Genomic DNA, 16,463 nt, shown 5'->3' with positions numbered 1-16,463 from the left:
TATAATTTCTCTAAATAAAAATTTATAAAAATAATATAATTTTCAAGTGTGTTTATTATACAAACTTTTATTATACAAACGATGAAATTATACGTCACGCATTTTATCTTCATTTGATTAATCTATTTCAATGATAGACAGGAAGTCGAGTCAGTCGAGATGAAAAAAGAAAAAGATAAATAAAAGTATGGAGAAAATAAGTGAGAGTCCTCGAGGTGTACGTTATTATTGTTTCTTCAAGGATCAATGGTGATCCCACGCGAGATGAAGAGTTATAAAATGATGAAAGATCTTACAATTAATATAGGATATAAGAGCTCGGTAGCAAAATAATGTCGTGAGAACGTCGCTCAAGTGTATCCTGTTCATTCGTTCCCTAGTAGCAGTCTTCCTGCCATAGTCGTCTCCTCCTAAAGAATTTCATTAGTCTGACATAATAGAACTCTACTCGCATGACTCCTTTTTTTCCCGTCAAGTGTGAAACTGGTAACAGATCGTCTATCTATTATCTTTTTATTGCGATAGTTCGCCTTTTAATCGACTTTCTAGTGACTCTGAATAAATGAGAAAGGAATCAACTATTTCTAATGCACTAGTTTCCTTTTCACACGTCTTAATATATCTATTATCATAACACTTTTTCTATCGCCATGGTTAGTTTTTAAATCAACTTTCTAGTGACTTGAACAAACGAGAAAAGACTCAATTATTTTATCAAACGCTACTCTTTATTTTCTTATACGTTATATATTGAGTGACACGAAAAATTCGTCTTCATTTATAAATATATATTTTATTTATATTCTTAATATATACACAGTGAATCTCTCAGGAGTATTCATACCTTCGTTCTCAATTTAAAACAATTAATATTTTCTTGTAATACAATATTTCAAAATTCTTATAAACAGAAACATATTTTAAGATTATTTTTTTGTTTCTAAATGGAAATAAATTTTATTTCAAAAAAATAATATATTATAAAAAAAAGTAAAACTTGACATAACTGATAAAAAAATTCGCCTCACAAGATATTCCCGTCCATCTGAAAAGCATTATAAGATGGAAGGAAAGATCAACCAAGTACTACTTACAAAAAATAATAATTGTATTTTTATTATATCTTACGCAAGTATAAATACTCTTATATTGTATATAAAAATAAAATGTTGATGTATAATTAAATTTACATCAATTTGAAACTTTAGTAATTTTAAAATAGATTTGTGTGCATATAAGAATTTTAATGCTTTGCATTATAAGTAAATATCAATTATTTAAAATTTTCAGTGGTAGCGGGGGTACGAATACTTCTGTAACTCACTTTACATATATTTTTCTCAAAATCACATAGCTCTTTTATTTTTCTAACGCAGTGATTCACTTGTATATAAACTTTCTAGTGACTTTGGATAAATGAAAGGAGAATCCACTATTTCTAAAATACTAGTATTTTTTTTTTACGTCATATAATATATAATTATCTATATATAACGAATATAATAATAATTATATTAATTATCGTATAGTATAACTTTATTAAATAGTGTATTATATTCCGATATATTTTGATTATAATAATTTTGTTTGTTGTATATTCGAGAAGCAGAAAAAATGTATGTTGCCATAAGAAGTTTTGTGTCACGAAAGTATGCGAACCTCTAACGACGAGCCGTTATATGTACTCGTTTAGAAGGTACGCCGACGACTGGTTACTTGGTATACATACATATATTATAAACCTTTTCCTTTTCTCGTTAGCAGCGTAATCGACGTACGGAACGACGTAAACTTCGTTCGCTTGTTGCAGCTGCTCGTCAGCCATGAGATCCGATGATACGCGAAAAAGTGTTAATCATTGGAGAGCGATATAATGTTCCACCTCGATAAGTTTCACGATCATTCGATCATTAGATATTGGATTACGATTTTCCTTCATTTCTCAAGAAATCATGATATACGATTCTCCATGATTGGATCAATTTCTTTCGTATCTTTTTCTCATCGAGTTCTTTTAAATGTCATGTAACTTTGAAATCATACATTCATATACAAGATGACCCATGAGTCAGTTGACATTAGCTGTTATTTGATTCTTCATTAATTGAGCCGTTCGCAGGCAAAAGTGCTTAACTCCATCTTTAGAATTTTTAAAATTTTACTATCAAAACAATTGTGATCAATAATCAACTTTTTTGTTTAAAATAAATTTCTTTAATAATTAGACTAAATATTAATAAATGAGAACAATTTTTATGACCTTTCAATGATAAATGAAACGATAGTATATATTACTTTATCAATTTTTTCTACTTCTTGTTTTGTAGAGTATATCAATTAGACATATGAGTGGTTTAATTAGCATAGCAGTAATTTTTTGTTGTTGTTAAAAATCTCTTTTACATAGTTAAAGTAAAAATAAAAATAAAATTATTATAAGTATTATTACAAATTTTTATTATAAATTAAATCCGTTTACATACAGCAATAATACATATCTGTCAATTGATTTAGGGACCACTCTGTTTGTATTTTTTAAATCCTATTTTATTTATTTCACCATAAAATTGATAATTCGGATGCGAAACATACTTGATTTTTAAAAGCTTAGTACAGTTTAAGAATACAATTTTTTAACTTTTTTATACTAAACAAAAATAGAGCTATGAATGGTTAATCTCTTTAAATTGGACACATTTCTAGTGACTTATAATTTATAATACTCAAGATTGAACGATCGAAACGAGATATCTTATTTCGCATTTACTATTACAGAGAGATCACCGACGTCGGGAAGTTCACCAAGAAGAATTGTGGCAAACGGTCGTAATGGTCAGCAGGGTCGTGTCAATAGTTTTCGAGAAAAGAAAAATTGTCCTTCAGTGGCAACAATCAATCTTGGTAAGTATGAGATAGAGGAGAATAAAAAGATTTGTTTGTGTTTGTGCGTGCGTGCGTAGTGTGTAAGAGAGAAGAAAGAGAAAGAGAGGAGGAACGAGATGGTTGATAAATCGAGTTGATGAATTTACGACGAATTTATATACGTTATGTTCGTCGATGAAGCACGGAGACATAAGGCTGAGGGCAACGCTGCGTACTTCCGGTTAGAGACCTAACACGATCAAAGCGGCTTTCCTTTACTTAACTTACTCCTGAATTTATGCAACCATTAGTACGTGTTTGTTTGTAACTTAAATGGCAAGCATCATTAACAGTGTTCTTTCGTTTCCCCTTTTTAATATCAGTTTTTTATGAATTTTTATTGCAAAATTTTGACATTTTCTTATTAAAACTTCTAAAATATTTAAGCGAATCTTGTAAAATTTATCTCTAGGAACGTTACCAACTAAGATGTAATCGCAACAAGCGTTGAATTTAAAATGAAACTCGTGTTAGTCGTCGTTTATGGCTGTTCGTAACATAATTATTTAAATGTGACATTTGAAATATTATTTAACGACAATGTGAAAGTTAAATCGAAATAATTTCGAATTAAACGTTGTCAATATTTTGTGTCGTAGTCAGTATTGAAATAGTAAGAAAATCTAAAATAATTAGGAATATTGTTATGCATATTTCGGAGAAAATTAAGCCATTTCAGAATTTTTATATTTAAAAATTTAGGAAAGTTTAGGGTTACGTTTAGCAAGAATGATAATAAACTTTTGTTAAATACTAATCCCTTTTCATAAATGGGAAGAAAAATTTGTAAATGTCCTTTGTCGAAAATTTTCTCGCAACTCAAAATATTCAGACCTTTCTAGGATTTAGAAAAGATAAAATACCGGGATATAGGGATCCTTTTTTTTCAAAAGCCAGGTAAAATTTTAACGGTTGTAGCCCTCACCAACATTTCGACGAGGCCAAACCATCTCTCCTTATCCCCATTCGTAAATTCAACGTAGCATGTTGCTTGTGAACTACCGGCAAACAGTTCGTCGAGAGCTGCGAACGAGTGAACACACGCACACTCTACGGGTATCCGCGATTAAAGAATTCTCTATGCTTTAGTGAAGAGAGAAATGTTCTTCGGGAACGAGTAACAGTCAACCAAAATATTCCACGGCAGTGAGAACGTGATTTGTGAGCTGACTTGTGTGACAGTGATACGTGATCAGGATTAGTAATGATTGAAGTACCTCCGAATGTGGGCAACGTTTGTGCGCGGCGATCGAGTTTGCCGAGCCCGATGCACCAAGTGCAACTTACAGCCGACCGGAACAAACGTAGCTTGAATTCTTCGAAATATAGTATATACATATTTTCTTTTCATTTTTCTTTACTTTAATATTTTTTGCACGATTATTCTATCTAACATGGAAACAAATTTTATAGGGTGTATTACCCGTAACGAGCACATTCGTTAAATATTCATACATCAATATTACAAATTAATGCAATGTTACAATATTTAATAATCCCTATCCACGTTATTTTTAATCAGTATATAAACGAAGTTGATAACATGTGTTACTCGTAATGTTTGTGTTCAAAAAACGTGTTCGTAGGATATTTACATATCTGTGTTATAGATCGTATACGTCGAGTGACTAAATATTAATGTTTTGAGTAAAGTGTTAGGTAGGTAAAATGGTGACATTACGAGTCCTTCAATAGATAAATCCTTTTGCCGATTGTAAACAAAGATTTGAGGAAAAGATCGAATTAGTTTCAGTCGGTTAGTTACATTCATAAAATACGCAAGTTTCGAGACATGGTCCGAGGTGTTTTCGGTGGTTTTGGTAATTACGAATTTTTCTAATTTATTAGAAAATTAGTTTAGTTAACTTTTTGAATAAAATTACGAATATTTGTAAAGTAATGTTATATGATTTGAAATTAATTCGTACAATTTAAAATATTTTCAAATAATTACCATAAGATGTTTTCTCTCTTACAATAAGCTATTATTAGACAATACAAAATCTATAAAAGTTAGAAGAAAATCATGAGATAAATAAAGTTAGAGAAATAGAAGTAAATTAAGGAAGAAACAAATAATATTTTCTCATAATTCACATTGCAACAAATATTATCTCTTTCTCCCTTGATCGATCGATTCGATTCCCAAGAAGATCGAGAGGCTCGATTATTTGTACACGTCCGATCGGTTATACGTCCAATTAAGCTCGCGTTTAATGGTAGCGTTCTCGATCAACCTGTCAAACTACTCTCGCTGTCGCATTGCATTTTCGTCTCAAGATTTAACGCTAAAACTCTTTGAAAATTCTTCTTTCCGTTATCAACTAACTCTCGAAATGATTTTCCGAATGAGGAAGTACATGGAAGTGAAAAATAAAGGAATAAAGAAGAAGGAAGGAAAGGTAAAGGCGTGACGATTCAAAGTGTAGCGTCAAAGACCCGTACCTTTTTATCTTATACGGGCGATAAAACGGTTCACGGTGTTACGGTACTCGGAGAAGCTATCATCGTTACACGACTCGTAGCAACTACCGGTTAGCCGTTGGTTCGGCATGCTCTCGTTAACGTTGAATTTTCTGTGTTGCAGAAAAGAGCCCGACGGCGTCGCGCAAGCAACCGATTACAAGGAGATTAACGGCCAATGTCCCTGCCAAACAACCGTCACAGCAACGACAGCAACAACAACAACCACAACAACAACAACAACAGCAACAGCAACGTGCCACGAGACAAATAGAAAAAGGTATTTATTGATCGAGAATATTTTTGATTGGTAAACGTAATGTATGACATTTATTTTCATTCAAAATCAAATGAATATGAACGAAGATACAGGAGCTTTTGAATTAAATTAATTTATTAAAAAATATATAGATCTATGAAAATATAATATTATCTTTGGGATTAATATCTATATATATATATATACTAATAATTAAATAAAAATTATTTAAAAATTAAATCTATATAAAGTTTTTAATAATTACCGGTACGTATATATCTTCGTTTTATCACGTGATATGAAAATAATAATGGAAGTTTGAATAAGAATAAATAAATAAATATTCTTTTTATCTTGCTTATGAAATCTTTTGCTATTTTTCTTCGAGCATCTTTCTTGGAGCGTCCGGTAATCGAAATCGAAGCGGAAGCAAGCTTCGAGATTTAAATAGAACCTAATGATGACGAAATCGATTCATAAGATAAATCGGGATCGAACACATTAGGCTTGATAAGTATTGACTCGTTAACGATCGTCTAACTGTCAATGAACAAAGTTTACAATCCTCGCAGTATTGTTGGAAATTGCTAATGGATTGAGAAGTCTTTTTATGTTTTCTCTCATCGTTCTTCGGTTGGCTCGTTTTCAAGATAATTTCGACGCTTATAGAAAGTCGATAAAAAGAAATTAGACATGATTTGTTTACCGATTTATATCTTTTTGACCTTGCTATATCAAATGATTTATTTATAAAGATACTCATGGAAGTTTAATTATTCGGAGAGAAAATTTATAAGGATCTTATAATATCTCATAATATCTTGTACATTTATTTATTTATTTATACTAAAAATTTATATAAACGATGAATATTTTTTAATTCATTTATATCTACATATTTTCTACTTTTATGTAATCGTTAGTAATTTAATTAATCACAATGTTACGTTATTAAAAGGAATAAGACGGTAAATAGATATTTCTCATATTTTCATTTTGAAATTCTTATATCCATATAATTCTTGTTCTATTGCATCGATTATTGTCCAGCTGATCGCAAGATTACATCAGTCAAGTTCCGTCACTCTCTTCTTTAATAGTAGAAAATCTTTTTCTTTGAAAACTAGAAAGGAACGAACTTTCACGTAGGAAAAATCAGCAAGCACATTCTGGAATACAAATTCCTCATACTCATTTGTGTCCAAGCAGTAAAAGTTCGTCGTCTAACGACCGGTCAAAAGCTGGCCGTTAGTAAATTTCCATATGCAGTACTAGAAAATGAGAGAAAAAGAAAGAGTAAGAGAGAGAACAAAAAACTCACGGAAGGCCTTTTCCGAAAGAGGACGGTGTTTTAACGTTATCTCGTGCGGCATGAAACAAACGTGTTCGCGTTGACTTTCTAATTCATTGACCGCGAGATACACGGTTAACTACGGTAATAGTAGTAGTGGTGGTGGTATAGTAGTAGTAATAGTAGTAATAGTAACAGCAGTAGTGGAAGTTTTCTAAAAACGTCCCACGGTCATTTCGCGTTGCGTACGCGCGTGTTTTCACGCTGGGTTTACACAGACATGTATCCAAAACACACACACACACATACAGATATATCTATATAACATATGATCTATCTGTGTATTCTGTTAGCTTTACTTTAAAGAAGAAAGTTACTCTGCTTTCACTGGATCACACATTAACAATATACCACTGTGAATCCTGTCTCTTCTTAGCCCGCAGCACAGAGCGTTCTCCAAAGGTTCTTTTATTTATTTATTGTAGTAAAAAGGAAACTTCGAGGTTTCTATCGAAAGCGATTCATCGATCAGGCAAACCCAAAGTCTACTGCTACTACTACTACTACAAGAATATCTCGAATTTCTACAACTCGTGTTTTCGTACGTCTTCCTACTCTCAATAGAATCGCCTTAATTTACGCTTTCATTAATCATTCATGAACGGTTCTCGAACATGCGTGCTCGCTCGCTATGAAAACGATCGAGACAGGAAGGAGTCTACGGTGATTAGAGAGGTTGGCTAGTTTCGATGACCTTAACGAGTTCCTGAAGGAAGGAGTAGTCTTTTTTTTTTTTTTATCTCTATGCGACTTTGTGCAATTAATAGAAGATTAAATTGCGAAGAGTGTTTTTATTATTAGTATTATATATTAGGTTTATTAAGTTTAAACTATTTGATTGGTATTTTTTTTATCCTATAATATTTATTTTATTCTTCTATAATATTAACTTCTCACAAAAGTCAAATTGATGAAAACGATTAATGAAGAAAATCATTTAAATTTGAATAACTAATTTTCTAACTCATCTCTAATCGATGATTTTCTTTGTTTGAATCAATTGTTCCTTTCAAACGGCACCATTTAAGGGTAACCAATTCCAAATGGAAAAGTCAATTTATTCGGAACACGACTCCTTGAAATAACTCATAGCGATCGTGAGCGCGCACGCGTGCATGATCTCTTGCCTTCAACATTTTTATTTCGCGCCTTCCCTGGAGTGGTCAGTTTCGCGCGAGCGCGAACGCACACACGCATGGATAAACATTTATTGTGTGTCCGGTTGAAGACCGTTCATCCATCTTTATCATTATCCGTCATCTTCAATGCTGGAGTTCGTTTCAAGGTGGTTTTAGTGCTAATTCACATGTTAGTGCTGGTAGTATTAAAGCTGGTAGTATTAGTAGCAATACTAATAGTAGTAGTAGCAATGATGGTAGTAGTATAGTGATGATGGTGGTGGTGGTGGGAGGGAGAATGTATCGTCTGTTCGAGGCAGCTTGCGGCTCGTGCTAATTCAGTCGAACCGCGGACTCGGCCAACAAATCGCCACGAGTGACGATTCTAATTCGTCTCAAAACGCCGATAGAACACAGTGTTATCTTTGTCACCACTTTGACGTTTCCTTGCAATATACCCTCAACCTTTCTACATCTTCATATCGGTTTTCCTTTTTTTTTTTTTTATTCCAAAAAGTTTTCTTAAGTTTTATTTTTAAAAAAAGTTTTCTTTCGCGAGAAAATCTTTGTTATTAATTTTTTTTGTAATTTAGAAAATAATTTGGACAAATTGTGTTTATATTTCGTTGACATGAAAAGAGATTCATCAGGGAATGCAGTGTAATGAAGAATCGATATTACTTTAATAGATTTTTATTTCGTAGTGACCACATTGGAGACTGATTTTTTTTGTAATCTTTTTCGATCGACTACGTAAATAGAATGGAAACTATGAATATCGGGAAGTGCGTAGATATCTGTTCTTAAAATACTTTGCTTTTGATGTTTGGGCAGAAATAAGATAGGAAGAGAAAGGGATTGGTCGAGTTTTAATAGTAAGGAAGGAAGGAAGTACATATGTACAAAACGTCTCCTATAGTCGGGCCAAGGTGATCACAGAGACGTCTTTGGTTTTCTTGCAGACTTTCCACAATTCCGAGAGTCTCTCTTTCCCTCTCTCTTTCTCTCTTTCTCTATCTATCTTTCTTGGTCTCATCGGACAGTCGACCTTAACCCAGTGTATGCCTTCGGCGGGACTGGCGTGCGTTCTTGAACGACTAAAGCGATCAAGATCATCCGACCTTTAAGTGCGCTGACTTTTTTTCAAGTCAGTCTTTTCCCCGACACGATCGCGAAGAATTGCGATCGAGGAAGAAGAAGAAGCAAGCGGGGTGCGAGGATCATAATACCGTGCATGCTTTCACGTCCGTCATCGTCTCAAGAGAATGGAGCTCTATCTATGACGTAAACAGACCAAAAATCTTCGTCGCGTGTCGATCGATTTGTTGGCCCAATGCTGTTTGTCCCTTCATTAAATTAATTTGGTCTAATTACTCGCTTTCATTTTCTCGAAATCAATTATAGATAGATTTTCATTGAAATCGAGTTATCTTATTTAAAAAATTTGATTTACTTCGAGAAAATATGATTGTAATGATGATTTTAAAAAATTCGAATTTTCTTCGAGTTCGAAAACGATATCGGTTGGATGAACTTTCTCTTCGACGAACTCGATGAACGAATTTAAAAATTCTGGGCTAAAATATCATGGAAGATGCTCGTGAGACGAACAAGTCTTAAAATTTTCGAAGGACCGATTTTTAACGTCGGAGAACAACACCTTTGTCGGTAATGGCACCGGTGACATTGGTTACAGATAACACAAACGGCTATGCGGTGTCAAGAACCAACACCATCGAAACTTGCGATCAAGCCGCTCAAACAGACGTACCTTATGATGTTTTTCATGTTAAGAGGGCTGAGCAGGTCGTTCAAGCTTTATCCGTCACCGTACAATATCTGGCATATGAAGTAAGTTTCATTCAAATTTAATCGAATCTAATATTTAGAGCGTAACAAAGTCTCTAATTCAATTTTCAATTAACTAACTAAGTGAATTCATAACTTTCTACTTATTACAATTAAATTCGTTTTTTTTTTCCTTTCTTTTTCTTTTCTATATACGAATGTATTAAAGGTTAAAAGAATTGTTTTCAATTTCATAGGGATACGATTGGTATCTATAAAACATTATTTATTTGATTTCTCAGTGGCTATTTATATCTGTCATAATTAGTAATGTTAATAATACAAAGATCTAGTCTCGATAACGATATTGTTGTTCATAAGCGTGTTAAGAGAGCGAGTGATAAAAATATTCTTTAGTTTCTTCGATAAACACTTGTTGATGTATGATTTCTCATTCTTTCAGCTGGATGCATTTTCAACGCCAAAACTAAAGAAAAATTACGAAAATATGAAGACCGAATGGTTAGCGGCATGCTCAGATGTGGACGAGCTACGAGCGAGACACATTAACATGGAGAAAAGATTGAACACAGCAAGGAAAGATCATTGTAAAGCCTTGGATCAGCTTCGTGAAGATCGTAAGACTGTGCCAAGTGTATTTGTGTTTCCGCTCGTATTCTGGCTCGTTACGGCGAAAACTTCTCGTGACGCAATTCGCAAACACCAGAACTAACCGCGAACTCCGTCGTTCCAAAATATTACATTATAGCCCTATACATATTTTTAGAATAACTCGATTTGATGTCGAGCCAGAGCGAATATAAAAAAAATTAAAAAAAAAATTAGGAAAAAATAGTAGAAAGAGGAGGAGGAGGAGGAGGACGTTGCTCCCTTTAATTTAATCTTTTCTTTGACTTATGCATTTTGTTATTTTATTTATATTTTATCAATAACAATCATTCGAGGATAGATTCATCCGTTTCGTGACTATAAATTACTCGGCGAGTAAACGCTATACTTAGTAGCTGAATGACTCATAATTTCTGAACGATTTTATCGTTCTTTATCGCATGGTACATAGCATTATGCCATTATGATGCTCGCATCGTAACAAGTATAATGGTCATAATGCCGGTATGAGCGGTGAGCGGACGAATTGGAGCAATTGTTAATTAAAATGAACGGGTTTGCCATGCCTACGCACATCACACGTCTGTCCGCTACATCGTCGGAGTCGGTTTCGAATAAAGTTTAGAAAAACGGGACGATATCGTAACGACGATATCAAAGTTTAAAAGGGTTATTTGCTTTCCAACGAATACAAGCTCGTAACGTTGATCGAAGAAAAGTTAATTATAGGTTGGCACGCTCGGCCAACGTGTGATCCATCCGTTCTTGTCTTTTCTATCGCTTTTGTTCTTTTCTCAGCTAAGTTTCGTTTATTTCAATCTTTCATCTTAGACATGATTATCAAGAACGAATTTCTCTTTGATATTTTCCAGTAGAGAGCCGGCACGCGGAACAGCTGGCATCTTTGGAAAGCAATTTCCAAGAGGAGAGACAGAAGTGCGAGTTTAGGCTAAACGATTGCTTGAACGAGGCGACAAAAGAGCACCGAGCAGCGATAGCGAGGCTACGATCTGAACATGAGGCCGAATTGATGCGCAAAGATTCAGAAACGAAAAGAAGATCGGTTGTACACGATCAAGGTGCAGCCTTGGCGGCGGAAGTCGAGTCCTTGAGATCTGTCTTGGAATTGAAGAGTCAAGAGAACGCAGCCTTGCGATCGGAACTGGACGGCACACGCCGGGAGATCGAGGACAAGGACATATTGCAGCAACGAGTGGAGATGCTTGAAGCGAGATGCGAAGATTTGAAGGCTCAGCTTCAGTGCAAGGAGGCATTGGAGAGGCAGATCTCTCACGACAACGAGATGCTCCACGAATCGATCCATCAGGTCTCTAAACATAATAAACGTCTTTTGCAACGTAACGAAGAATTACAATGGAGGTTACGTCAAAAAAACGAGGTAGTAACAGTCCTGGCGAATCAACTAGCGTCACCAAGACTGTCTAGATCCTTAGGTCCTGAACACATAGATCATTCGATATCGTTCGATAAGAATAACCAACAATCCTCTTCTATGGTTAAGTTTGTAGTTGAGAAAAGCGATTCGGTCTCATGGACGCTTGACTTGGACGAAGCACATACACCTGTAAACGCACCATCGAAGTTATTAACACAGGAGGGTTCCTTGTCGGTGTCTCGACAGGGCTCTTTGAGGCTCACGCCACGAAGAACTGGTATCGACACTAGAGCCAGATCCAAGAGTATCTCCGTAACAGATTCCACGAGAACCGAAGATTCGAGCTGGCCATATTCTTCTACACCAGTTAATTCACGAAGAAGACCCAGGAGCGACCCATCATCTTCTTCAGCCTCTTCTTCCTCATCTTCTTCATCAACAACTTCATCCTCATCAACGGCTCCAACCAATCCCGTCGTTGCAGTTGCCGTAGCTGCAGCGGCTGCCGCTGCCGCAGCTGCCGAAGATTGCAACCCCGGCCAGACACCTCAGGAAGCTGGCGGCGAAGCCATGATCTCTGAAGAGACATCTGCTTCCAGCAGCGAAGACGAGTCTTCTACGAGTAGCGATATACCTCGTCTTCCCATGCAATTTGCTTGGGGAAAACCCATCAATTAACACACACAAATTAGCCAAGATTTTTGTTCATAAGACCGTAACGATGGCATTTCGCTTGCCCTGCCTATCGACCCCGTCTCCCTTCGTATTTTTTCTCTTTTACGTGGTTGCATTTTTATACTTTTGACACCCCTATTTCTTCAGAGTCTTTCTATCGAAGATGTGAAGAGAAATACGCGTACGAAGCCAGACATTAAAGTTGAATGTTCGTGGACGTATAAATACATGATATTCGATATCCATCAATATCAAATACTTCTATATTCTTATATCTTTTCGTTATGACTTCATAGGAGGTTTGTTTTCCCTTTTTTGTTTTCATTTTTTCCCTTTTTTGTTTTCATTTTTTTCCCTTTTTTGTTTTCATTTTTTTCCCTTTTTTGTTTTCAGTTTCTTTCGTTTTTTTTAAATAAAGTTGACCGCGTATTTGTGTCGTGGACAAGAGTATCGTGTAAAACCATTAGACATTCATAATTATAAACATATAAAATGATAAACGGAACGAATTTCTTGATTTTTGTTTTCCTTGATGAGTCTTGTGATTAATTGTAAAATATTTTATTATTTTTTCATTCTAGTTTTTTTTTCCCTTTTTTTCTTTTCTACTTTAAGATCTACTCGTTCACTAATAAAAAAAAAAAAGAAAACATTCTATTATTTGCAATGTATACAGGTGCCTAATACTTTTGGCCAAGGATGTGTACATGTTAACGGAATTATCTAATCATGTATAAGAAGAAAATACGTTTCGGTCGTCTGGGCCATTACTTATTTAATTCGTGTCACTTTTACACATGTCCGTTTTATAAGAATGCGATTACATTAAGTCTGTAAATAGGCAACGATGTTTATAAATTAATTAATTTTTATCACAATTGTATATAGCCGAGAACATTACATCATATACCGTCTCCTTCCTCCCAAATCATCGATAAAAAATATTTGCTGCGCTTACATTTAAAATGACAGATTTTCATTATAGCCGCAGCCTAAAAAGAGCGGCGAAATGTCGCAATTCCATTTCTTTAAAGGACCGCTTATGGTCTTTTAAATTGGAATGGTGAGTATAAAGTTGGGTTTGAAGTAGATTTGTGTTACAAAAAAAAAGAAAAACTCTTCTTGATGATAACTTTGGGATGATTGTGCATTGCAGTATTCGCTGTTCATCTTTTCATGATGAAAGAAAGAAAAAGAAAGAAAAAAGAACCTAATAATTATGTTATCGTTCGATTTATCCGTGTACAGTTTCGATAAGCTTATACGTAATGCGATACGATAGATTGAGATACACTAACAGCGGTACGAACTCGTTAAAATTTTTGACGAAATTGAGATGCCAAGTAAATACATAAGCCTATCGAAGTTGTGTATCGGTTTAAATCACGCCAGCTGAAACGAGAATCGAATAAATACAAAGTTGATTCTAATCTGCTCTATTTGGAAAAACTGCAGAGATCACATTCGGTAGCAGTAGCTTAGCGATAAACGGAAGTATTATTCGCAGAGAAGTGTTTCTTCTCTCACATGTGCTGGCAAATTTAATGTATTATATATTTATCAAATAAATATTATCTGAATTACCACAACTTTCGCTATCATTCAGAACTTGTAATACAATGTTGAGTTTATTTTTACCTGTATATGTATATAAATACATAAATAGAATAATACATTCGTAACGCGTAATTTACGTTACAAAGTTTGTATGGATTGAATTTAACGGGTGAAATTAAAAATCATATAAGTCGTTATAACATTTGAAATTCTTATGAAATTATTTTTAATGCTGTGAAAATTAATTACTTCCCTTTTTTTTTGAATTCAATTTTAGAGGAAAATTTACATTTCTTTTTCCATTGCTTCTTGGGCAATCTTGCATCAGCAATTCAATTAATTTATGGACAATCGCAAAAGAACGTGTATTAAGTCCTTGTATTAAAACCACGTGTTCTCGCGTACTTATGAAGGGTGAAAAGTTACAGTGCATTGAATCGAAGTTGGACGCCAAACACAAATTTATACCAAATTAACCCTTTCGTTGCGAAGCGCTCAAAAACGAATTGCTTTTTGAGTAGCCGACGTAACAGTCACCACAGAAAAATTGGCATAGAACCTCAACAGCAGAAAAAAATGAATAAGTACTCTTTATGCTCATTAATTCCTCAATCAAAATCCATAATAGCTCGCTTTATTAATTTATTATTTAATTAGTTATTAATAATTAATAATTATTTACACTTTGAATAATTATTAAATGGTGACGTCATGAACGGGAGATATGTTATACACATCAACAAATTCACGGCGCAAGCGCACTTTGAAAAACAATGAAAGAAAAGTTGGTATACCAGCAGGGGATATATTTAAAAGTGATTTCCAAAGTAACAAACTATTGGGTAATGAAAAGAAATTGGTTAATCGTTCATAATGTATTAACAATAGGTAAATATTTTCATTTTTTCATTTTTTTCTGCTGTTGCGGTTCTATGCCAACTTTTCTGCGGTAAACAAAGGCACCGTAGGAACGCTGGCAAGGAACCTTAACAGCAGAAAAAAAATAAATAAGTGCTCTTAATTGTACACTATTTGCTCAATCAAAATCCATAATTGCTGACTTTATTATTTATTTATTTATTTAATTAGTTATTAATAATTGAAAATGCAAAAATGTTTTTTCCTATTTCTAAGCAAAGCAACGAAGTTTGCAACATCAGAAAAAAATGAATAAGCGCTCTTATTTACTCACTATTTACTCAACTTTATTTTTTTTATCAAAGAATACAATATTCTTTGATAGTATATGTAGTATAGTTATATTGTAAGAAAATTTAAAATAATTATATTTAATTTTTAGTGTCTAAATACATGTGTGCCTTCAGAAATAGGCAGAATAGGTAATTATTTAACCGCTCCTACGCAGTGATAACTTCGAGAGTAAAATTTTTATCTAATGAAACGTAAGAATAAAATTTATTAATATTTAAAATATAGAATAATAGATGTTTAATATTTTAAAGTTTAATAATACATATGTAAAATTTAAAAAAATATATTACGAATTCGTAAGCAACATTATCAATGATTTATAAAGTAATATCTTATTAACGATTCTTTAGAAAGAAAAAGTTCACTATCTATCTACTACAGCTATGATTTAAACAAGAAACCTGCAAAAAAAAAAGTTATTCTAGGACTGTAAAAATGTTATTCTAGGACTGTAAAAATGCAATGAATGAATCGAATGCAATCTCTTTTATAAATTGCATCTTAAATTTCAAACAATTTTCGACTACTCCCTGGTATCTGTAAATATATAAAAGTTCTTAAAAAACATTATAAAGTAATTAGTTTTTGTATTTAAATGGATAAAAGGAACCATGGAGAAAAAAGGAGTAAAGGAATATGATATTAATTAGGGATTTAGAAGAAACTAATTACAATTATAATGTTTATGGTAAGCGGTCTTTGGCTAGATTTTACTTGCAATGGAATGTATAGCATATAAAATATGTTAAACATTATACTGAAAGTAAAATGCCATTGCCCAGGTCTAACCACGAGGAGGTAACCGCTTCCGAAGACCCGGGATGTGCATCCTGAAGATGTCCCCATGCGAATTAAATTGAAACCAAAGAAAATGATAACACCGAGAACGGTTTTTAATGAGCCCCACTCTTAGGCCCCACCCTAAGAGTTTAATTCAAAGAATCCTTTCAATTAATTACTATCAAAATTGAAGAGAAAAGTTTGAAAACTGAATAAGAAAATGGAAACGAGGAGTGCATCTGAATAAAATTCAAGTTACATCAATGATTTTATTGAAAACTAATACACTTTAGTATAATTTCAATATATGCA

At 33.6% G+C, this 16,463-nt stretch overlaps 1 protein-coding gene across 6 annotated transcripts in view; it reads left to right on the top strand.

Moving 5' to 3' along the window:
- The window catches only part of LOC106784222 (serine-rich adhesin for platelets), a 43,667-nt gene extending 29,450 nt beyond the window's left edge, over positions 1-14,217 (top strand). For 4 of the 6 annotated variants that reach the window (XM_014743536.1, XM_014743534.1, XM_014743535.1 and 1 more), the window contains 5 exons: positions 2,776-2,901; positions 5,510-5,665; positions 9,810-9,964; positions 10,365-10,539; positions 11,404-14,217. In XM_014743536.1, the coding sequence (XP_014599022.1) occupies positions 2,776-2,901; positions 5,510-5,665; positions 9,810-9,964; positions 10,365-10,539; positions 11,404-12,605 (1,814 nt within the window). In that variant the 3' untranslated portion in view covers positions 12,606-14,217. The remainder of the gene's footprint in view (positions 1-2,775; positions 2,902-5,509; positions 5,666-9,809; positions 9,965-10,364; positions 10,540-11,403) is intronic. The other 2 variants (XM_014743539.1, XM_014743537.1) reach the window with 2 other exon arrangements.
- Positions 14,218-16,463: the final 2,246 nt, after the last annotated feature.

This window comes from Polistes canadensis, unplaced genomic scaffold, assembly GCF_001313835.1.
Source record: "Polistes canadensis isolate GaletaPanama2010 unplaced genomic scaffold, ASM131383v1 scaffold_32, whole genome shotgun sequence".
Lineage (NCBI taxonomy): Eukaryota > Metazoa > Arthropoda > Insecta > Hymenoptera > Vespidae > Polistes > Polistes canadensis.
This window is presented reverse-complemented; position numbering and strand designations above follow the sequence as displayed.